General features: G+C 33.0%; 3 protein-coding genes and 1 long non-coding RNA gene across 7 annotated transcripts; 2 read left to right on the top strand and 2 right to left on the bottom strand.

Annotated features, from left to right (window-relative positions):
- Positions 1-3,380: 3,380 nt before the first annotated feature.
- On the top strand, positions 3,381-6,829 carry LOC133303508 (PHD finger protein At1g33420-like). The gene is made up of 5 exons (XM_061503429.1): positions 3,381-3,916; positions 4,688-4,814; positions 4,899-5,114; positions 5,203-5,826; positions 5,907-6,829. The coding sequence occupies exons 1-5, from the start codon at positions 3,592-3,594 to the stop codon at positions 6,718-6,720; spliced, it is 2,106 nt and encodes a 701-aa protein (XP_061359413.1). The 5' UTR covers positions 3,381-3,591; the 3' UTR covers positions 6,721-6,829.
- A 197-nt stretch (positions 6,830-7,026) lies between these two features.
- On the bottom strand, positions 7,027-13,716 carry LOC133303499 (uncharacterized). 4 transcript variants are annotated; one of them, XR_009750484.1, is made up of 6 exons: positions 13,475-13,716; positions 10,995-11,138; positions 9,469-9,510; positions 9,233-9,363; positions 7,749-7,897; positions 7,027-7,597 (listed from the first exon to the last, which is right to left on the bottom strand). It is a non-coding gene; the product is annotated as an uncharacterized LOC133303499 (long non-coding RNA). The 4 variants fall into 4 exon arrangements; XR_009750483.1 differs by lacking the exon at positions 9,469-9,510 and having other exon boundaries at positions 10,995-11,168; XR_009750482.1 differs by lacking the exon at positions 9,469-9,510 and having other exon boundaries at positions 7,027-7,602.
- A 4,977-nt stretch (positions 13,717-18,693) lies between these two features.
- Positions 18,694-21,112, top strand: LOC133303506 (protein BEARSKIN2-like). Its single transcript, XM_061503427.1, has 3 exons — positions 18,694-18,856; positions 19,864-20,141; positions 20,468-21,112. Exons 1-3 carry the CDS (start codon positions 18,694-18,696, stop codon positions 21,110-21,112), a joined length of 1,086 nt encoding a protein of 361 aa, XP_061359411.1.
- Positions 21,113-21,721: 609 nt separating this feature from the next.
- LOC133303481 (monooxygenase 1-like) lies at positions 21,722-24,248 on the bottom strand. The gene is made up of 6 exons (XM_061503394.1): positions 24,169-24,248; positions 23,888-24,034; positions 23,097-23,147; positions 22,851-23,022; positions 22,402-22,636; positions 21,722-22,244 (listed from the first exon to the last, which is right to left on the bottom strand). Exons 1-6 carry the CDS (start codon positions 24,246-24,248, stop codon positions 21,727-21,729), a joined length of 1,203 nt encoding a protein of 400 aa, XP_061359378.1. The 3' UTR covers positions 21,722-21,726.
- Between the last annotated feature and the right edge of the window lie 497 nt (positions 24,249-24,745).

The following is a 24,745-nucleotide window of genomic DNA, read 5'->3' as shown; positions in this document are numbered from 1 at the left end:
GAATTCAAAGCGGACCCGCCTTTCTTTGTCGAATTCTTTTTTAGGATAGGGACATCACTTTTTGTCACCGTCCCTCCCACGACCCACACTTTTGTAATTAAGAACAAACTTTTCCATTTTTTTATTTTTTTTGGATACACAAACTTTCCATTAAGTTTACTCGTATCAGCGTTAATGACCCTATATATTAAATTAGAGCCCACTGTGATTGACAGTAACTTAATATTCTACATTGTGTTTGGATATCCAATAATAGGTGGAACGAAAATAAAATAAAATTATCATATTATTATTTAGATATTTTTTTATGAAACATAAGATAATTCTCATTGCTTTATTTGAAAAGTAGATTACATTATTTGAAGAGTATGAAAACGGAAAGAGATTAGTAATAATTTATTTCATGATATTAGATCTCATGCTAAATGATCACTTCAATAACAATTGAGCTGAATCACATATAGTTGAATCTGATACTATTGATGGAGAGAAGAGTTGGAAAGTGCCTGACAAAAATATGGTGTTGTTGGCAAGATAATTTACGCGGTAAAGGATATTGAAGGGGGTGATAGACAAATATTTAGGGGATTCACGGTGTTCAATATTCAAGTAGTTTAAGTATTAATGAACTGATGATTTTGTCTAGGCTGAATGCTTCTGTGTGGTGTTCATTCTTATTTGTGGGAAGTGGCAACCTTTCACTGGTTCATGTGGTGACCAAATTGGTTTGAGCGAATAAATATTTGGTATTACTATTGTACCAAAGATTCAGTGCATTCCACCAATGAAAATATTACATGTCAGTTAAAATATTTTTTTTTCTGTCAAATTTTTTTTCTCTCATCTGATATGTAAGGCTCTCATTCATGGAATGCACTGAATCTAGGTACAACAGCAGTACCAAAAATTTATTCGCTTTGAGCCGCTAATGTCACAAGGTCTGACTGAGCTGTTGGTAAATGTAATGCTTAGTTGAACGCGAGCTCAACATCTTCTCTTTAGGAGTGTAAATGGGATAGGCTGGCCTATAGAGGTCTACGGTCTAGTCTATCTTAGGCCAGACTTGACCTATTATAAGTAGTAAAATAGAATAGGCCTAGGCTTTTAAAAAACATATTTAGAAAACATGTCATATGTTTTTTTGTACATGTCGGGCCTATAAGCCTACAGGTTGATCTATATCATATTATTTATTTAAAATATAATAAATAAAATTATTATTTAATAATTTTGAATAATAAAATAATATTATTTTGGTTATTCATTTAATTGTTGAATGTTTAATAGGCTTAAACAAGCTAACAGACTTAGGTCATGACTTTTATTTTTTGAATATAGGTCAGACTAGACTTGTAATTTGGAGCCTACACAAGCTAATAGGTCAAGACATACCCAATACTTTTTACACAGGCTTAATAGTCTATTTAAGCCAAAGTTTAGCCTAGCCCAGCTCATTTACACCCCTAGTTCACTTCATGGCAAAGTAATGGTTTATGGGACTTTTGGGCCTTCTTTGGATTGGACTTCAATCTCCCATGAGTCAGGTCTAGATCACTAAAAAAATCAGAGGAACAAAAATAAAAAATTATGGTAAAATATAATAAATTACATTATTTCATTTTCAACTATACTTTTATTTTATACCTTGATAATATATTTATTTCTTATATAAAAATAGGGGTTCATCATTTTTCCTGCCACAAGAGATAAAACAACTCTAAAACTATGTCGTTTTGAGGATTGAGAAAATTAATAAATGGTATTTTCGTAAAATTCATATAACAAGGAAAATAAATAAAAATTGTAAAGTATTCTTCATTAATTATCTTAATCTCCAAAATGAATTAATTCTGAGATTGTTGGATAACTTTATCTCGTGTGACAAGAGAAACACTTTTCACTAAAAATAGTATCACAATTTTTAGTTTTTCTTGCAGAAAAGTTATTTGATTTTTTTTTTTTGAAAAATAAAAATAAAAATAAAAGATGAGTAAGATTGCATAATTTAAGTGCTTTAACTTTATTTACCAAAAAAAAGAAAAGTGCTTTAACTTGTATATCATCTTAATGTTTCGCACCCAATATAATCTTTTCATATATTATTCGTGCTCTCTCGTTGCTTTTATCACCCTCCCTATACATAATAAGAAAATCAATACAATATCAATTTATAACAAATGTAATTTTTCACATTAATTCTACAATTATATCATATCAATCTAAATAAGGCAAATAATATCCTAATAATGACAATAGATGCTCAATCGTTATCCTTAAATGCTCCATATATCCTTAAGCTTTTTTCACCGTATACGAATGAAGTAACATAATCACAATCACATGGATATCAGATTCACCCAACACTTTTATTATTATATCTTAAATTATCAAAATAATTACAACTTATATTATCCGATTTTGTGTGATCCATTCCATCAATCCAAGTACAGCTTTAATTTATTTTCCCTTAATACAACATAGAGTAAATATCTTTTTTTGGTAGTAAATTTTACGATAGCCGCTTTAATCCCTAACAAATAAAATGACTATTCGTGGTCTCTAACAAATTCAAAATGGATCCATTTAATTGAAATTATGGTACCTCACAAATTCAAAAAAGACCCATATTAATCTTCAAAAGAACTAAAATAGATCCACTTTGAATTTTTTAAGAACCACGAATAATCTTTTTATTTGCTAGGGACTAAAGCGAACATTGTAAAATTTACTGAGGACCGAAAATGGTATTCACTCTAGAACATATCAACTTGTTTTCTTTTAAATATAAATTATTTTAGTCAGTTATGCATATTTTTTAATATTTAGTATTTTTTATCTTTTAATATATTTTATTTTCAAACTATGCTATATTAATTATATATACATTTTTTAATTTCATGTTTTTAATTTTTATCTAAGTTTATATATTTATTTTTAAAATGTACTAGGTACCTACTAATTAAAATTTGAGAAAAATATATATCCTTTTAAATGATAGTTATTTTAATTAAAATTAATATTTTTTTATTTAAAATTTAAAATAAAAAAATGGTCAAATTTGTTTTCCATCATTTGTGTGTATATTTTTTTCTCACTTAAAATAAACCAATTGTAATTCATCTAAAAAAAGGACCAACAGCAAACCCTTAAAATTCACCCTTGCCTAAAAGTGAAATAAAAAAAAGAAGAATCAGGTGGTCCAGCGTAACGTTTTGAGAGAATAATTAAAAAAGAAAGAAAAAAAGTTAAAACGGGCGAAGATATTAAAAAGACAGCAGAGAGAGAGAGAGAGAGAGAACTGCCAATAGAAAGGCGAATGACAATAATGCCATCGCAAGAAGTGGATATATACAAAATCAAAAACAAACAAACAAACCCTAACAGCTACTAGCTAGCGCTTTCTCCTCCACCGCGCCGTCGTGTCGTCTGCAACTGTTTATCTCTCTCTCACACACACACACACACACACACACAAAACACAGTCGCAAACCTAATAACTAATTTATATCTAGATCTAATTTTTTTTCTTTCTCCTATCCTTACTGGACCGTGGATGCGGCGTCGTTTTTAACCCTACAGTACAGGCATACCATGGTGGTCAACGAGAGACCCGCGAAGAGGATGAAGAGGAGGGTCACCGCCGATCTCTATGATTTTCTCACTTTCCCCGCTGCCGGAGACGACTCCTCCTCTGTAGCCTTCCGAAACTCTGTTCAGCGCTTCCTCTACGACCACGCGCGCATCACTTTCCCTCCCTCGCTCTTTCCTTCCCTCATGACGTGGCGGATCTTGTTTCGGGTCGGTGAACTCGTCGACGGTCCCGATCTCTCGCCGGCCACGGTCACACTCGACATTGTCGAGGAAGACGTCACTCGTTCTCGCAGTTCAGTCTACTGCGACCAGTGCCGAGTCGTTGGTGAGTCGAATCGTCCAGTCTGAAACTCGAGGCTCATAATAATTTATTCTGTTCAATTGAAAACTTTACTTTTTCTATTTTATTTATGGGAATAATATTTTTATTTTCTAAACACATATAAATTTTTGAAAAAAGAAGAGCTAAAAAGAAAAAGAAAATATGTATTTCTTAAATACAGAGAAATATTAAACCCTTTAATTATTTTTATATTCATATTACCAATTTTTTATTTACACTAGATTCTTGTTTTCTCTTTAAAGTTTGTATGCTGAAATTAAATATAATTAACGGTTATAAAGTAACTTTTTAAGTATAGAGTCATTCATTTGATTTTATTATTTTTTTCTTCTAAATACAATAATATTTTTTCCTAATTTTATTAAATATATTAAATTGGTCATAATTCATTTACGTCGGTAAATTATTATTATCATTATAATAATAATTATTATTATTGTTATAAGGAAAGATTATACTTATAATTCATTTCGTTTACGATCATATCTTGTTGATTTTCGGTTATTATTTATTGAGAATTAATAATTAATAAATAAATTTGTTTTGTCAAAATCTTAACGGTTAGCAATCAACGGTTAAGATATGGTTAAAGTTTGTAAAAGATATGGTTGTAAGATATTGTAAACGAAGAAAGATACGTCGTAAGAATAATCTTTTTGATTGTTATAATAATAATAATATTATTATTATTATCATTATTATTAGTATGCATGTGATTAAGTTGTAATGGTTGATTTATTTTGTTGAAAAAAGGGTGGAGTGGGCATCCTGTATGTCGAAAGCGATATCATTTCATAATAAGGGCGGCAAGTAACGCCATCGAAGCATATAGAAGACCTTGTTCAAGATGTGGAAGTCTTCTCCAATTATCTGAACCCAGGTCGGGATTTCTACTTTTTCCGAGTTGATTTCTGAATGCAAAGTACCTACCTATTCATTTGTGTTATTTGACATCTTTATGCAGGTGTAAATCGTGTAACTTCGCCACTACCGCTGATGATCTTGAGGATTGGGTTTATCTTCAAATTGAGGATAACACCCATCTTCTCCATGGTGTTATTCACGTCAATGGTTATGGTCACCTCCTTACTCTCAATGGACGAGAAGGTGGATCGAAGCTTCTCTCTGGATCTGATATTATGGGTTTCTGGGATAGGCTCTGTGCTGCAATTTCTGTTAGGTCTGAATCATTCAACTTTCTCACATTTTACTTCAGGTTGAGCTTGCCCTTTCGTATTTTTAGCTTCTTGTGTTATTTACTTAAGCAGGAAGGTTAGTGTGATGGATTTGTCCAAGAAATTTGGGGTGGAATATCGATTGCTTCATGCAATCACCAACGGATACTCCTGGTATGGCAATTGGGGTTATAAATTTGGGACTGGCAGCTATGCTCTTACCCAAGATGCGTACCAGAAAGCAGTGAATACCCTGTCAAGCATGCCCTTGTCCTCATTTTTATTTCAGGGTCGAGGACAACGAAGCCGCCTCCAGTGTGTCATTTCTCTTTACCAGTCTTTGGCTGATACTCAACTTCTAACAATTAAAGATATCTTCTCCTTTTTGTTGACATTGGTTCATGAACTTCGTAAGCCCATGACCACGAGCACATCTAAACGGCATGAATACACTAGCACGCCTAATTTATTGTGTGTTTGGACGAGAAATGACGTTGAAGATGTGCAACAGGCTTTGATCAAGGTACTGCTTGCATCAGGTGCCTATAGTGAGGCCAAATGGGTGTCAAGGCGTACTCTCAAGGGTGCAGTATGCAGGGGTGTTGCATCTCCAGAGCTTCTAGATTACGGTCTTAAGCACTTACAAGGGAAATTAGCTTCCAATGGAATGGTAGTTTGTTCACGATGCAATCCCATTTCTAGTGCTGTCGAATTCAGGTAAGATTGAAGATGTTCCTTTTGTCAATTCCTTCTGTACTAGCGCAACTAATGCTTATATGATATATCTTTATCAACAGGCTAGAGCCTTTGGGTAACGCATTTAGTGCAAATTCAAGCTATCCGTCAGAAGAGCAAGTGATCTCTGATTTGACATTCTTATTTGATTCAATTATTCATCCTGACAAATTAGTAAGCTACAGACCTAAAATTATGAGGAAAAGGGTTGCTGATTCAGCCAGGAAGCTACTTGACTGTAAGCAGTTTATGAAGGATTACAAGCCGAATGAAATGGCCTTAGAAATGCCTTCAGACATTAGGCTGTGGTGTCATGTGGAGCTTTCTGATCAGCCTAAAGACGATCCACCCCCACCGCCAGAGTTAATTGTGTTGCCTTTGAACGCTACTGCTGCTGACCTCAAAAGCGAAGCCGCAAGTGCTTTTCAAGATGTATATGCAATGTATAAGAGGTTTAAAGCTGAGGATCTCCTAGGATTTGGGTCAATCAGTGATTCGCTCACTGTAAAATTCCTGCTTGGAACAAGTGGATCAGTCCAAATTCGAGGTAAATGCCCAGCCAAACACGGGCTAAGTCGATTCCGCATGGAAAGAGGAACCGAGGCATGGAAAGTTGATTGCACTTGTGGGGCCAAGGATGATGACGGAGAAAGGATGTTAGAATGTGAAACTTGTGGCGTTTGGCAGCATACCAGATGCGCTGGAATTGATAATTCTGATGCCATGCCTTCAAAGTTTGTATGTACAAGGTGTGTTAAATCTTATCGCGAAGAAACTAACAAGCCATGTAAATTGAACGCATTTTGTAGAGATGAAGCGGTGGTAACCGACTGTGCAGCTGTTTGTAACCTTACGGTAGATTTTGGTGTACGCTGAGTGTATAGCTCTTGTATTTATCCCTGTATAGTTTTTGTTTGTCTTCAGCTAGGTTTTTATGAAATGCTATGTGGGCACAGATTTTCGAAGTCTTTGCTTTTGAGAGCATAGGGTCAATTTTGCTTGGTTTTATCGAGCTCAATGAAAATTAACGCATTGATCGTTAAAGCTTTTCTGTTTTATATATTGTTTGATGCCTTGATCTTTATTTTAATGTAGTTCATAAGTAAAAATGGGAACTATTTACAGCAGTATCAAGTAAAAATTTAAAACTAAATCACCGGTAAATAAGCAATTTTGTCAATAGAATAAACTTTAATTTACTATATAATTTGGGTGAACTTTGGAACAGTGATGAGATTGCTTCTTTGTCAGCAAAAGGTTATCGGTTTGAGAATTTCTTTACAGAAATATGAAATACAAGGATTAAATTAACTTTCATCCTTACATTCGGGGAGTTCGTGCAATGGCTTTTTCCCTTTATTTGTATGCAAGCTAATTTTCAAATTTATATAACTTGTACCAGTCATTTTCTTAGGAGCTAAAAATTGGCGTGATACAAGTTTTATAAATTCAAAGACTAGCACACAAATAAATTTAGGAATTAGGTGACTATAAGCTTCTAAGACGGCAGTAGAAATAAATATTCAATTTCATACCATTCATCCGGGCGTGCTTCTTTTGTACTTATGGTTCCATGGTGCTGCCATACAAGTGGGTTTTCTGCTGCTTGTAGTATTTCTAGATGACGATAGAGTGGTTCTTCCTCTGAATTTGAAAGGTAACCGATAGCTTTAAGCAGGCTAGTGAACTTTGCAACTAAGTCCTTGTAGAGGCTTGATAATCTGTCCAAATCTCTCTCTGCCAACTCTCAGCTCTTTGCTTCCATATATTCCATATATTGATAATTTGATCCAAGCGGCATAATGAGAAAAACAGCTAAGGGGTTAGAATGATTGCTATAGGTGCAGGTAATCCAGCAAGTAATAAATCAAACAAGCAACACTTTGGAAATCAGTCAAACTAACCTCCATTTTTTTCAAGTGGGTTGTACATTTGCTACGATGGACTGCACTCAGTCTCACCTTGCCGGCTCATTTGTGATGTGGAAGATGATTCACTTGTTACTTTACTGGTCAATTTGGCTACTTGCATGCTCTCCTCAAATATGATAGGGCTGTAGCATTAAGTCAACTGTAAATGCCATGGCTTACACAAGATTTGTGGAATAATATGCAGCTCCTAAGATAACTTTTGCTTGCCATCGGTACAACTGGATGAATGAGGTTAGAATGCAGTTGTGGAGGATTAGCCTTAAAGTGACAAACCAAAAGGCTTTATAATAACAGATTATATTCCAACATGCACATTGATGGAAAAAGAAATTGACTAATAACAAAAAAATTTGTAGAGGAAAACACAAAGCGAAGAGAATGGTTACTTTCTTTTCATTTAAAACACCAACATTCATCATTATGACCCTACAATAAATCATTATATTCGGGAGTTTCTCAAGTGGGGGCTTTCAAAGCATTGATTTTCGGTAATTCCTTCTGCATGGAAAGGGAAAGTCGAATCAACATTCGTCATACCCATCAAGAAAATCAACTATACTTTTGATAAATATTTCTTGAAAAAATATACAATTTGATACTGAAATATGTTACTTGTGTTGCTTTAGTCACCAAGAGTTTCCGTCATTACAAATTGGTCCCAAAAATTGTTAACTTACTATTGAGTTCACCCTACCGAAGTTGTCAACTTGCTAACAATTCATCCTTGAGGTGACCAATTTGAATAGATTGAAACTTTTCGGGACTGAAGGGACACAAGTAACATCTTTTAGAAACCAAATTGTATGTTTACTCAGTAGTTCTTATTAATAGAAAGGCTGAAGGGCTTGGATTGATATAAGACTGAGAAATTGGAAAGGAGACGTAATCAGACATATCTCTTGCTAAAGCTTTTTTCTTTGTGCTCTAGTTCAGTATAAATAGCAAACAAGTAACGGGTTTCTTTTATCAAGAATTACTCTATCTCGAAAAAAGAAGTTGTTATTAAGCATGATTAAACAGTTTGAATCCATTCCAAAATTGCCAAACACCCCCACAAGTCTTATTGTTTTTTCAGATTTGGTGCTGAAGATTAATATGTAGGATGAGTTAAAGAGAGTATGTTTCTCAAGGTTTGTGAGCCAAGTTTCTTTCTCTGCTCTGCTACTGTTTACAGAATAAAATTTCTCTCCTTGCTTTCTTACAAGTTACAATGCTAATCAATAACAGTTTTCTTAAATTGATGTATAAGATTCAACATCAATATCACCTTTATCCCAAAATAAAAAGCAAAAAAAAGATTCAGGGAAAAGAAAAATAAATAAGATAATGAAAGGATATTAAGTGACTATGTCAAAGCCAAAGCACATCCAATGTAATTACTCAGCAGAAAAGTAACACACATGCCACCAGCAAATTGACAAATTTAAAATGCAAATATACATCTTAACTACACATACCAGCCATGAAGCTTCATTACGAAGAAATGCTGGTACGCCCAAATGTTCAGGCTACAAAAAGGTTTACAGCAAGCATATTTTCTCTTGACCTTTCATTATCAATGTGCATTCTCAGGGGAAGCAGCAAATGCCTGGAGAACAATGTACTCTATAGTCACTAGGGGTGTAAATAGGCTAGGCTAGACTTTAACTTAAATAGACCGGGTATGCGTAAAAATTATTGTGTCTGGCCTGACCTGTTAGCCTGTGTAGGGCAAAAATTACAAGTATGGCCTAACCTATATTAAAAAAATAAAAGCCTTAGTCTAGGTCAATTAGTCTGTTTAAGCCTATTAAACATTCAACAATTAAAAGAACAACTAAAATAATATTACTTTATTATTCAATATTATTAAAATAATAATTTTATTTAAATAAATAATATCATATAGGTCTACCTGTAGGCTTATAGGCCCGACATGTATAAAAAAGTCTATGGCCTGTTTTCTGAATATGTTTTTTTTAAAGCTTACGCCTATTCTATTTTACTATTTGTAATAGGTCAAACCTGACCAAATATAGGCTAGACTGTAAGCCGGCCTAGCTCATTCACACCCCTAATAGTTATTATATATTTTTCTAAATCCTGTAGATATAACACACAGGTATACAAATGTTTGAAAAAAGTAAGAAATCCATCATTATGAACAAGAAGCAGATAACCCACCTCCTAAAAAAAAAAAAAAACCTTAGGTACAAAATGGGAAGTAGACAGCCAATAATACCTTAAGACAGGATTACCACGAACACTTTGCTTAAAGAAACTATATAAATGCTATTACAAATTAAATTAGGTTCCACAATAGTTGTATAAAAAGATAACATCATTGCTTTTTAGAATGTTTTGCTCATCATTTGCGTGTTTGGTGTGGTGGTGAAGCAAGTCTCATGTTGAATCGTTCTAAACAAGTAAAAACACATAAAGAACCATTAACCTTATTTAAGAGAACAAATTACTACCAATGACATGAAATGGGATAGAAAAGGCCGTATTGTATTTAACTTAACTTCTTTGTACCTGAACCACTTACTACGACAACTTCATTCAAAACTTATACACATAATAGCATACGAAATTATGTAATAGGCAGTGCAGGTACCTCCATTACACAGTCGATCTCTTCATTAGTGGCACCTACTCACATTAAATTAAATGATCTCTAATTGCGGTTTTGTACCTTATTGTGCAGGCCACTTGTTATATAATAATGACTAAATAATTTCCAGTAAAAATGAAAGCATGAAAAAGCTACAAATCAAGTATACTTGCAGTGCATCTCTTTCAAGTAGAGCACTGATACACACCAGGGGTGTTTCAAGAAAATGCCCTAAAATAGATATATGGATTAATGAAGCATTGTGGTATTGGCAATCTTAATCAGTAGTGTTCAAGAATCGTTAGCTCTATGTTGATGGACGGAATGAGGTTGCGGTAATGAAATTTAGGTTTAATTTTTTAAACTAAACTGCATTTATAAACGAACCAAATTAATCCAAGGAAAAATATAAACTGCTAAACACTAGATATGGTAAAATTATTTTTAAAATTTTAAGAAGTCAAATATGTCTGTGATTAATCTAAACTCGAGTACAATTTTCTGGTACAATAAGAGAGAAAAGGCAAAACCTCACTCAAGACATCACATTGAAATTCATGGAATATAGATGAAATAAATAAATAAAACATGAACAATTGTGGTTATTGTTATACACTACACCTCACCTGTTAATGGATCGGAGGAGAATGAGATCCAGGGATTTGGGACGAAAACGTTGATGTTGATCCCTCCAACAAAACTCTTGTTTAAGATTGAATTCGACAAGGAACATATACTCAAATCCCAATCAAACAAACAGTAGCAACTTGCTGCACAAGGAACCAAACAACAGATACAACCTGTAAATATTTAGGGTAAGCCTGGATTTGGAGGTGTCGGGATGTAAATTGCTGTGTTAATCCTTAGCTAATATATTATTTTGAATGTTGTTTTGAATTTGTTCTCCATCTTCTTTCTCTATCTATAATTGGGTTTTGCATCACGAGATTGTGCTTTGAAAAAGAGATTGCGGAAGCAGTTTGGGCAATGGAAAGAAACAGAAATTAAGATGGGCCCAAATTAATAAAATAAATACAACTATTGCCAAAGCAAAAGGAGAGAAATAGAAGGGAAAAATAACATAAAAAGAAAAAGAAAAAGAAACAGAGAGAGTAATTTACACAAACGTGAATTTTTGTTGCTTCACACAAGTATATGTAATTATTTTATAAAAATACTCAATTATCATTTAATTCAAGGATTATTATATCATTTCAAGGGTTTTAAGCAGAGCAGTAACCAAAGTGTTACAATTTTTACAATTTTTTACTCAAATATCACGCGAGTAGTATTTTTTATCAGACTATCACGCGTCGAAGTTCGCTACAACTGGTAACAAATTTGGTTAGGCCACGTGGCACGTTCTTATTACGTACAACGTACCAAGTTCGCTACCACTGATAGCGAACTTGACTCAGTCAACTTTTTCTATGAAAATATGTCACGTGTCATGAAATCATTGGCTAACCAAGTTCGCTATCAGTCTTTGCGAACTTCGACTTGTAAGAATCTGGTAAAAAATACCATTCGCGTGACATTTTAGAGTAAAAATTAAAAAAAAGTGTGGCACTTTGATTAGTGTTTTGTTTTAAGCATAATGAACATAAACCTAGTCTTTGTACTCAGTAGCGAAAAATTAAATTTTGGTAATTGCACACTTCAGTTATTAAATGTAGCCAAAGCACATCCAATGTAATTACTCAACAGAAATGTAACACACATGCCATCAGCAAATTGACAAATTTAAAATGCAAATATACATCTTAACTATACATACCAGCCATGAAGCTTCATTACGAAGAAATGCTGGTATGCCCAAATGTTCAGGCTACAAAAAGGTTTACATCAAGCATATTTTCTCTTGACCTTTCATAATCAATGTCTGCATTCTCAGGGGAAGCAGCAAATGCCAGGATAACAATGTAGTCTATAGTCATTATATATTTTTTTAAATCCTATAGATATAACACACAGGTATAGGAATGTTTGAAAAAAGTAAGAAATCCATCATTATGAACAGGAAGCAGATAACCCACTTCCTAAAAAAAAAAAAAAACCATAGGTACAAAATGTGAAGTAGATAGCCAATAATACCTTAAGACAGGATTACCACAACCACTTTGCTTAAAGCAACTATATAAATGCTATTACAAAGTAAATTAGGTTCTACAATAGTTGTATAAAAACATAACATCATTGCTTTTTAGATTTTATTAAGTCAGAAAGTTTTGCTTAACATTTGGGTGTTTGGTGTGGTGGTGAAGCAAGTCTCATGTTGAATTATTCTAACAAGTAAAAACACATAAAGTACCATTAACCTTATTTAAGAGAACAAATTACTACCAATGACATGAAATGGGATAGAAAAGGCCGTATTGTATTTAACTTAACTTCTTTGTACCTGAACCACTTACTACGACAACTTCATTCAAAACTTATACACATAATAGCATACAAAATTATGTAATAGGCAGTGCAGGTACCTCCATTACACAGTCGATCTCTTCATTAGTGGCACCTACTCACATTAAATTAAATGATCTCTAATTGCGGTTTTGTACCTTATTGTGCAGGCCACTTGTTACATAATAATGACTAAATAATTTCCAGTAAAAATGAAAGCATGAAAAAGCAACAAATCAAGTATACTTGCAGTGCATCTCTTTCAAGTAGAGCACTGATGCACGCCAGGGGCGTTTCAAGAAAATGCCCCAAAATAGATATATGGATTATTAAAGCATTGCGGTATTGGTAATCTTAGTCAGTAGTGTTCAAGAATCGTTAGCTCTATGTTGATGGACGGAATGATGCTGCGGTAATGAAATTTAGGTTTAAATTTTAAAACTAAGCTGCATTTATAAACGAACCAAATTAATCCAAGGAAAAATATAAACTGCTAAACACTAGATCTGGTAAAATTATTTTTAAAATTTTAAGAAGTCAAATATGTCTGTGATTAATCTAAACTCGAGTACAATTTTCTGGTACAATAAGAGACAAAAGGCAAAACCTCACTCAAGACATCACATTGAAATTCATGGAATATAGATGAAATAAATAAATAAAACATGAACAATTGTGGTTATTGTTATACACTACACCTCACCTGTTAATGGATCGGAGGAGAATGAGATCCAGGGATTTGGGACGAAAACGTTGATGTTGATCCCTCCAACAAAACTCTTGTTTAAGATTGAATTCGACAAGGAACATATACTCAAATCCCAATCAAACAAACAGTAGCAACTTGCTGCACAAGGAACCAAACAACAGATACAACCTGTAAATATTTAGGGTAAGCCTGGATTTGGATGTGTCGGGATGTAAATTGCTGCGTTAATCCTTAGCTAATATATTATTTTGAATGTTGTTTTGAATTTGTTCTCCATCTTCTTTCTCTATCTATAATTGGGTTTTGCATTACGAGATTGGGCTTTGAAAAAGAGATTGCGGAAGCAGTTTGGGCAATGGAAAGAAACAGAAATTAAGATGGGCCCAAATTAATAAAATAAATACAACTATTGCCAAAGCAAAAGGAGAGAAATAGATGGGAAAAATAACATAAAAAGAAAAAGAAAAAGAAACACAGAGAGTAATTATTTTTCATGTGAATTTTTGTTGTTTCATACAAGTATATGTAATTATTTTATAAAAATTCTCAATTATCATTTAATTCAAGGATTATTATATCATTTCAAGGGTTTGAAGCGGAGCAGTGATCAAAGTGTCACAATTTTTTACTCAAATATCACACGAATAATATTTTTTATCAGATTGCCACACGTCGAAGTTCGTTACGACTGGTAATGAATTTTGTTAGGCCATGTGGCACGTTCCTCTTAGCATACAACGTTCCAAGTTTGCTACCACTGGTAGCGAATTGATCCAGTCAGTTTTTTCTACGAAAATATATCACGTGTCATGAAATCATAGGCTAACCAAGTTTGCTATCAGTTCTTGCCAACTTCGACGTGTGACAATCTAGTAAAAAATATCATTTGCATGACATTTTGAGGTGAAAATTAAAAAAAATTTGGCAATTTGGTTAGTGTTCCGTTTTAAGCATAGCGAACATAAACCTAGTCTTTGTACTGATCAGTAGCGAAAAATTAAATTTTGGTAATTTCACACTTCAGTTATTAATCTAGCGAACAATCAAAAAAATCTAAGATGTCTCAGATATATATTCCCGATTGTGATGTTGGTATTAGATATTTAAATTATAAATTTGATAATTATACAATTTGTCTTTGTTCCAAGGAGATTTATTGCATGTAGTTATATCAATCTTCATAATCACCCACAAGAGAGGTAAAATTAACTTTGAATCCTGAAGTACACTTAAGGAAAAAATAAAATTTTGAATCCTGAAGACATTACTTACCAAAATAATTTTATTAACTATTTTATTCTGTACTTAAAATTATTAGTCTCACATTTAAAGGAGTCAGTGATAAATTTTTTTTTTTTTTTTTTTTTTTTTGGTAATCAGTGATAAAAATATTTAAATGGTGAACATGGATGTTGCAATAATAAAACCGCTAATTTAACATAGACAAAGATGGCTTCAAATCCAAGATATATATAAACCATATATATTTCAGAACATTGGTATGAAAGTTGTGAATGCGCACACACACACATATTTAAAATATGGTTTTAATATTGTACAAAATTTCCACCAGATTTAAGTCAGAATGGCTGGAAAGCTGTCATCAATGAAACATGCATGCATGAAAGCAAATGGACTATGACTATGAGAGTCAAATTTTCTATGAATTAACCTAATCATTCTCTGAAGATGATGTAACCGACTCAATGAACGTTAGGAAACTAATTAGACATCTCGCAGCTAGCTAGCTAGCTTTAGATTTCTTCTTGTCTTAACTACTTTAAACCCAAAAAATTAGTAATATAAAAAATAAAAAGAAATGAAAAGAAATTAATCTACTATATATCCTCTGTACGTAACTTCAATATATATTTAATTTTAAAAACATATCATATATAAGATTGATATGCAAGTTCGCAGACCCCAACGGGAAGGGAAAGAATAAATCACAAAAATTACAGAAAGAAAGCGTGCAATTGAATCAAGCAAATCAATCTGAAAGCCCTTGAGGTCATACCCACATGTGCATGCCCCAGCTATGGCGACTGCGTCTCCAACTGTTTCTATGAACAATTAAGACTAAAACCCAAAAGTTTATATGATTGTCAATAATTTACATAAAAAATTGTCCAATAAGAATAATTTTTTTAGAATAAAACTTCAGCCGTCCAATGAAAATGCGGAAATCCCAAGAAACTTTACTAGCTAGTTTTCCAAACATTGCTTTACGAACAATCAAATATCCTATATTATATTGGTTTTTAATTCTCGGGATCATTTACTGATATAAATATTTCCTGAAAACTAGTTAACCAATTTATATTGTAAGACTAGTCCACAGTCTTTTGATTAGCGCGTGGATTACCCTATTCAACATTATAGCATAGCTGTTCTTCATATATACACACTATATCTTCATTTATTTTTGCAAAATGACCATAGTTCTTACACCCTAGTATTCGGTTGTAATCATTTGAACTCAAGCAATTACATGAACTTCATCAGTTATGTTAATGACAACTAATAGTTAATTAACTTATGGATAGGAGTGTGCATGGAGCGATTCATAACCGGTTTTAATAAAAACCGAATTGAACCGGTTTTAAACGATTTGGTTTTCAAACCGAACCGGTTTTCTTCTTTTAAAACCGATTTTTAATTATCTAAACCGCTTCCAAAAGCGATTTATGGTTTATAATCGGTTTTGATTTAAAACCGGTTTTAAATCAAAATCGATTTTAAATCAAAACCGGTTATGAACAATAAACCGGTTATCAAGTTCAAAATCGATTTTTTAACAAATTAAAAATTGATTTTTGATGAATTGTGCTATTTTATAAGTAGTCGTTTGTTTCTCTCGGTTATAGGTAGTTGACTAACTATTTCTTGCAAGAATTTTCATTGTTTTGAAACTATTCAGACGAAATGATTCTTATAGAAATTGTTTCACGTTGTTTTGAGAGTGATTGGTAGAAGAATAGTTGAATTATATATTTTAAAACTATAAAAAAAAAATTGTTCTTCGTTCTCGTAAGATTTATGTTACTTAGAGTTTTATTTGAACTAATGGAAGAAGGTATGGGTAGGGATGTTCAAAATGTCCAAAAGAACTAAATCAATCTATAACCAAACTACTTCACATTTTAAAAATCGGTTATTTTTAAAAATCAGTTTCATATGAAACTGTATTTTATTTTATAAACCAGTTATTTACCAAATCATAAAATAATTGGTTATTCATAACTAAACTGCTCTACAATTAAAGAACAAATAAGTAAGGGAAAAATGTATATCATTTTAAAGGATGTAAAATTGTGTCATTTTAAGTGAGAGAAAGAGATAGATAAAGGAGGAGAGAGATAAAGGAAGAGAGAGAATGGACAAAACAATATAAAGATGTGGGTCCCACCTCTTTGTGAGAGTGAAAGGATATAAGTTGTGTCATTTAAAAGGACAAACACTTTTCCCAATAAGTAAATCCGTTTTGAGTTGTCATTTTAACGACGTTGATTCATCATCTTAAAATCATCAGAGACGTTAAACCAATTGATTAATTTCGTTGCCTTTTTCATTATGATTTTTTAACTTCATCTTTGTCATTTTAAAGCCTTTGCCTTGTCAAGTTGTGAGTTTACCCGGAGGTTTGTATGTGGTTTTTTTTTTTTTTTTTTGGGGGAAAAAGTTGTTACGTTACATAAGAAGTGTTTTATTAGGATGCGACCTTTCGATTTATGTGTAATTTTCTTTTTTAAATAATATTTTCTACTTGAGCTGCTTAACTTTTTCTGCTAGTTTATTGTTTAGATGTTTGAGTTAATTGACTAATATAATAGGCATACTCAAAAATAATATTTATTTGTTCTTTAATTGTAGAGTTGTTTGGTTATGGATAACCAATTACTTTTATGGTTTGGTAAATAACCAGTTTATAAAATAAAATGCAGTTTTATATGAAATTGATTTTTAAAAATATCCGATTGTTAAAATGTGGAGCAGTTTGTTTATAGATTGGTTCGATTCTTTTGGACATTTTGAACACCCCTACTTATGGATCAATTGCATGTTAATTAGACCCTCAACTGTGTATATATGTCACAATTCACCATATGGTTTTTGCTTGATGACTCTCTCGATCCCCGCAGGACTAATTTTCTCTAGATGGCTATCGAATTTGGAAGGTGAAGTGAAGTAGAAGGTTTTTAGTGTAGCTGATTCACAAGTACCATAAGAAAGTTACTAATTGTGATGAATAGTAATGTTTGTGACCTTTGATCCAAATATAATGTCCTTTGTAGCTCGATGGATAACTATTAAGACTCGTTAACCATGGTTGGGTTTTATTTGGGCTAACTAACCATGAATTAACCCCCGTCCTTAAAAAAAATAAAAACCACAAACTAGGGTTTTGACTAACAATATCATTCCCTAGCTTTAACCACAAATTGAGCAAGCACATTCTGCAAGTCAGGTTCGCGTCAACACAATAATGAAGTTTGGACAAGTTCATAATAAATTCAGTATATATAAGTTTCAGTAATTAGTGGCTAAGACGATCTCAAGTTAGGGCAACGAATATATTACCTTCACGCATATGAGTACATATGCACCTAATGACTCATATCCACAGCTCACCCTCCACAAATTTTTGACAAATTTGAACCCTCCTCCAATTTACTAAATAGATTACCTTCTGTTTTTTACTTAATAATGTCCCTAATTTCAATTATTATAACCATTTTTTTCTTAAATTTGTGAAGGCTACTACGGATAGGAGAGTGTACCTTACGCTCCATATATGATTGTGGGGAACCCTATGAATAATTTTTAAAAAATTAACCAAATATTCCAAATAATAAAAGATAACTATAGAAAATAACGATCGTACTAGTCACATTCATTCCGTAAACTTGCATTTTACGATAGGTAGCTTTAACCATTCCCGTCGGCGTAGTCACCGGCCGTCAACCCTTTCTATGGTTAGAGTGTGTGATAGGGGCGTTGACAACCATGAACGTATATAAGTGCCATGTGCCTGCAACACCACGTACAAATTGATTGCTCAGAGTTCCTTTGAAGTTAGATAGATAGAGAGAGAGAGAGAGAGAGATAAATATCTTGCTAGAGCTACATACATATATGTTGGTTACTGGATAGTTTTGAAGCCACTTAGTTGTTCCTAATTAAGTGATTGAGATTTTGAATTTGGAGATTAGATGGCTTCTTCTAATGGTGGTGTGCCTCCGGGATTTAGATTTCATCCGACGGATGAAGAACTGCTTCATTACTATTTGAAGAAGAAGGTGTCCTTTCAGAAGTTTGACATGGATGTCATTAGAGAGGTGGACTTGAACAAGATGGAGCCTTGGGACTTGCAAGGTAAAGTATCGTTTACTTACATGTTTTACTGTTTGGCTTTAAGGTCTTCTCAGCTTTGATGAGCTTCAGCTTATATATATATATATCAATATGTTTATAAGGGAAATTTTTGTATAAGCTGAAGTTGGTTTCTTTAAGTTTCGAGTAAGATTCTTCATATATATAATTATGTTTTTTTTTTTTTTAATTCAAATCAATCGGTTTTGAATGCTCAATTTTGATGATTCCAACCATTACTATAAGTTAACATATGTTCTTTATAATGCCAATTAATCTTATGGAAAGACAAATTTTAATTGATTTTACTTTTATTCGCATCTCCCTTTTATGCTCCTGTAAGCATGAATTTCAAGCAAGATAAACCGTACGGTTTGCTTGATCCTAAATCGATATGAAAAAAATAAAATAAAAATCTAATACTCTTTTTACTCCGTCGTCATTAATTTTCGGTTGAATACTCAGTTGTTATTTTATTAGCAAGGTATTTTGTTACTCATAAATTTCTCATTATTTTTAATATTTTTTTTCTTGTAATCTTGTACAACTATTTTGGTTATCATGGTATCAAATCAAATCAATGGTTATAAAATGATATGAAGTAATTAAGAGCCTTCAATTTGATTTTGATCTAATAATAACAAAATCATTGTGAGGGAAAAAAAATTGTAGGTCTAAATTTCCTCAGATTTCTTAGACATTAAAACCTGCAAGAATGCATCACCGTTTTAGTTGATAACATGATATTTAGACAAATCGTTGTAAATTAATGATATCTCTTGTTTAAGAGAAGCCATATCAACTAACAAAGTCAAATATTGAATTATAATTTCGAAAATTTCCCGATTGTTTAGATCATATATATAATTTCCCCTCTCCAGTAAAAGAAATAGTAATTAATTAGTACACAAGTGTCGTGAGAGAAAGTTAGATGTTGATGAAATTTTCAACCAATTGTTACTTTCATCATTTCTAGTGTTTGCTTATGTTAAATTTTTCATGATACACAGAAAGATGTAGAATTGGATCAACTCCACAAAACGAGTGGTATTTCTTCAGTCACAAGGACAGAAAGTACCCCACGGGGTCAAGGACTAATAGAGCAACGAATGCAGGGTTTTGGAAAGCCACAGGAAGAGACAAGTGCATTAGGAACAGCTACAAGAAGATTGGAATGAGAAAAACCCTTGTGTTCTACAAAGGCAGAGCTCCTCATGGACAAAAGACTGATTGGATCATGCACGAGTACCGCCTCGAAGATAGCAATGATCCTCAAGGGAACAACAATGTATCTCTCTCTCTCTTACACATTAATTAATTTCAATTTTATATTGAATCATCCTTCAATAAAATCATATCAGTAGGAAATATTATTTGTTTAATTTCTTTAACGTTTGATTTTTGTTTTCAAAGCTAATAGGGGCCAGTGAATAATCATGCGATATCAAATTATGAAAGCATATATTTTATGGGGAATGATTCGTTTACAAATTACACTAAGTATGACAGGTCATATACTCTAATTAGTGTATGACCGGTCAGATATAATTAGTTTGTAAGAGTTTGTAAACAAAAAAGTTTATAAATATAATGATTATCTGAATGTATTTGTAGGAAGATGGCTGGGTGGTTTGCAGGGTTTTCAAGAAGAAGAACCTATTCAAGATTGGAAATGAAGGTGGCTCCACACACAACTCAAACCAACAAGCCAACAATTCCTCAGGCACCAATGCTCGCTCCTTCATGCACAGGGAAAATCAGTACTTACTCCATCAACAACAAAACCCTAGGAACCCATCAGGGTTTGAGCTAGATAAACCTGAGCTTGCTCTCCACTATCCCCATTTGCAAAACCCTCAATACTCACTCTTCCAGTCCCAACCTCTTCTTCATACCCAAAAACCATTGGTTTATGACTACTCATATGCATCATCTTTGCCATCAGACCCTCCTATCATAGCGAAGCAGCTCATGACAAACCCTAGAGACTGTGAGAGCGGCAGCGATGGCCTCAGATACCAAGTTTCGGAGCCTGGCATGGAAGTTGGCTCGTGCGAACCAGCTCAAGAAATGGGTGCTGGAAGAAGTGAAGGAATGAATGAATGGGGTGTGCTTGATAGGCTAGTGACCACCCATCTTGGAAACGAAGACTCAACCAAAGGGGTTAGGTTTGAGGATGCAAATCCACAGTCTGTTCACCAAATCAACCAGCTTTCATTGCGGGGAGAGATGGACTTTTGGGGCTATGGAAAACAATGATTGCCCCATCTTCTAGTGAATTGAAACTAATTAAGTGCAAGGTTGGAGATATATAATTAGATGGCCCTAACTATGGGTAAAAAAAAGAAAGAAAGACATTTATTATATATTTTGATACTGATTGAATATTGTTTGCTACGTTTTACTTTATTTGAAGACTTAATTAAATTATAATCTTTCGATTCATGTTTGTTAATTAGTACAATAATGTCAATTCGAAAATGCAATTGCAGTGGTTTAATTTTAATTCACATGTATGTCTATATAAGTCTAAGATTTGATTATATACTTTGTGAAAAATTAACTTGGAGAGTATTTTTTGCCATTGTATGTTACAAGACCGCGTAGATTATGATGATGAATTGATGATGCAAGACTGTTAGTTTGGATAACCTTGCTTACAATACATAATAACTGTCTTGCCTTATCGCAATATATAATTAAAGTGTGTGTATTCTAAAACATAGAGGGAGGAGATTTTTTTTTTCCAAGACTAACTTGGATGAAAACTTGACGAAATTAATTGAAAGTGTAATTCACCATAAAATGAAGTAAACATGCCTGATATGTGCACGAGATTATTTCAAATCAAAAGTATTTAAACCTTCATCTTCCTATAGAGTTCCACAATCATAATGGGTATGTTCATCTGGGTCTCTAAACAGAACAGCCATGATTGCAAGGATGATCGATTTCACTATCAATGATTGTGTCTCAAGCTTCTTCCCAACAAGGAAAGAATGCAAAGAGAGCCACAAGATTCTCATCCTCCTTTCTTTCACATATTGATCGAATGCTTCCTCTAAGATATATCGCTCTCTTCTCGTTTTCTTACCATTGTGCATCTTCTGTGACACACATCTGGCAAGAACAACAGCATCTTCTATGGAGGCTGAGCCACCCTGTGCAATGAATGGGCCTGTTGCATGCATTGCGTCACCAGCGACTGTTACTGTACCTTTCCTAAAGTTGTTAAGAAGCAAGTTCCATGGTGGGCGATACTTCAAGTCAGCGAGATGCAACAAGTTCAACTTGCAATTTCGTATCATGTACATCGCGTCTACAGGGAAACCTTTCATTGATTCCACTAAAGATTGTCTAATAAGTACTGGGTCTTTTGAAATTATTGAATCTGCTTTAGTAGGTTGAAACAAAATTAATTCTCTACCTTAAAATGTTTACTAAATTAAGAGTACCGCATATGGGATAAAGAAAGAAACATCTTAAATTTTTTTTAACCAAAAAATAGAAGTGGAATATTTGAAGTGAGAGGTAATGAAATTAATGACCTTGAGAAGTCCTTAGTCTTGTCACAAACCAGTAAACGAGCTTGTCAGACATTGGGATTCTTCCAAGTTGAACTTGACCTCTGCTTATCACTACAAACTCACTAGCAAATTGATGACCATTTAGATAATTTGTGAAGCCTCGTGCAACACATATAGAGAAGACCAAGAGCTTCGTTGAATTTAACCCAAGCATATTTGCAATGGAAGAATGCACGCCATCACATCCAATAACAACCTGACACCAGAAAACACATACTTGTTGTATTGCAGTTACATCGATTTACTTGTCATTAAAATTTAACAAGCATTTTCAGCCCCCCAAATTAAAAAATAAGGCTTTGGCTATATGGACATAATTTTGACATATATATATATATATATATATATATATATAAGGTATATAGGATTCTGAAACACGGGAATGTAGAAAAGACACATATATTATATACCTTGGCTTGAAGGATACTTCCATTGCTAAGCATAAGCTTTGGATACTGTGTTATAGGATCTAATTCAATGGAAAGCACTTGACAGCGGGTACGTATAGTTCCCATTGGCAAACTATTGGCCATGGCTTTGATCAGATCAGTACGCTTTAAACAACGAAATTCTTGATTGACCCTGTTTATTAACAAAATCAGGTCAACCGTGAGATGTTCATTTCTATGTACACTGAAAAGTGCTTTGCAACTCACCCAAATGGCACTTCCTTTGGCTCTGCCTCGCTAAGCGATATGAATTTTCCGCTGAAAAAGTACATTTAGTTATGTTATCGGCTAAATATGAGATGACGACGCTATTGATAATATTTATTTATCCACTCGAACCATTGTTTATGCATTGTAAACATAGATTTCATTCTTTTTTTAATATAATTTTTGCGAGATAACAGAGAAGTGAATGATATCCATTAATTATAGATGTCAATTGTACTCCTTTGTTATACAGTTAAAATTGATTTGTCCAGAGAAGATTTATATAAAATAAACAAGCATGTATACTGAAGAATGAAAATTTATATTTCCGGTTTCATAATTTTTTTTTTTTTTTTTGTAGGAGATAAAATTTATCTCTTACAGATACATAAAAGTGTGTAGAACCCATTTGGGTCGATGTGAGAAGAAAATAGAGAAAGAGAAAACATAGACCCTACATATTTTTATATGTGTTTAGAAAATAAATTTATCTTCTACAACATGAGAAACAATAAACCTTATATTTTCATGTGAAAATAATTTGAAATATTTAAAGCAAAATATCATCAATTATATTTCTTTAGGCAAATTATTTGAACTAATGAAAATATACATGGCAATTTTATGGTCATGGCAAACACCAATTATGTGTCATTAATTTCCTCACCCCAACAAAACATTCTTGTATTGTCGTAAACCCATTAAATTATGTAGTATTTGGAAATTTTTTTTTTTTTTTTTTTAGTATTAGTATTTGGATTATATTAGAGTGTGAGATAGAAGGAGGTTACCCTTGTATTTGAATGGCAGTTTGTCTAAGTGTTGAACCAACACCGAGCTGATCAAGTGCACGCCAGCCATTTGCCTGCACGATTATAGCTGCTCCTGTAGCTCGCAACTTCTCTGATTTTTCTAGCACCAAACTTCTAATTCTTTTCCTGCAAGTAAGTTAATGCAAATGGAATATTATATGATACGGAAGAAACAGTTCATATATACAAACAAGGTGATGTCGAAGAAGGAAAAGAATAGAGCATTTGGCTTGCGTAGTCGTGGGGATTGGAGATAAAACCTATGAAGTGCAAGGGCTGTTGCAAGGCCACAAATACCACCTCCCACGATCACAATCTCGGCGTCTACAGTTCTCTTCATCTTCTTGGTGTTTTCAGTTTAAGATATGGAGAGAGATTTTCAAGACCAAATGTTTACTTGTAGTTAGTTTACTTTTATATTTCAAAATCTGTTAACTACGAATAATTATGGGAATTTCTTTAATCAAATTGATCTCAACAACCAGCAGTGTACTTTGCATGATCTTGGATAAATGGGATAATTGCATGATCTTGGATAAATGGGATAATAAAAAATTTCATTTTTTTTTTTATTCCACCAATATTTAATTAGTTTACGAAATCAATATTTTAATTTTTGACTTACGGAAGTACAATTTACATGCAAATTAAGTTTCAATGCATTATTGTTATAAAAAAAATTTACACTTGCATAAAATAATATATTGTTATATTTTATTAGAAGGGGAAATTCTTAATACTTGAAACGAACTCATATGCTAAATAAAACCATACGTCAAATAATTCCTGTCTGAGCACAAGTAGCAGTACGATCAAAGCATAATATTCAACATGTCT

This window comes from Gastrolobium bilobum, unplaced genomic scaffold, assembly GCF_033153095.1.
Source record: "Gastrolobium bilobum isolate Gb01-03AN ecotype WA unplaced genomic scaffold, APGP_CSIRO_Gbil_v1 utg4957, whole genome shotgun sequence".
NCBI classification, from domain to species: Eukaryota; Viridiplantae; Streptophyta; class Magnoliopsida; order Fabales; family Fabaceae; genus Gastrolobium; species Gastrolobium bilobum.
The sequence above is the reverse complement of the archived record's forward strand: the minus strand, read 5'-3'. Positions and strand labels throughout refer to the sequence as shown.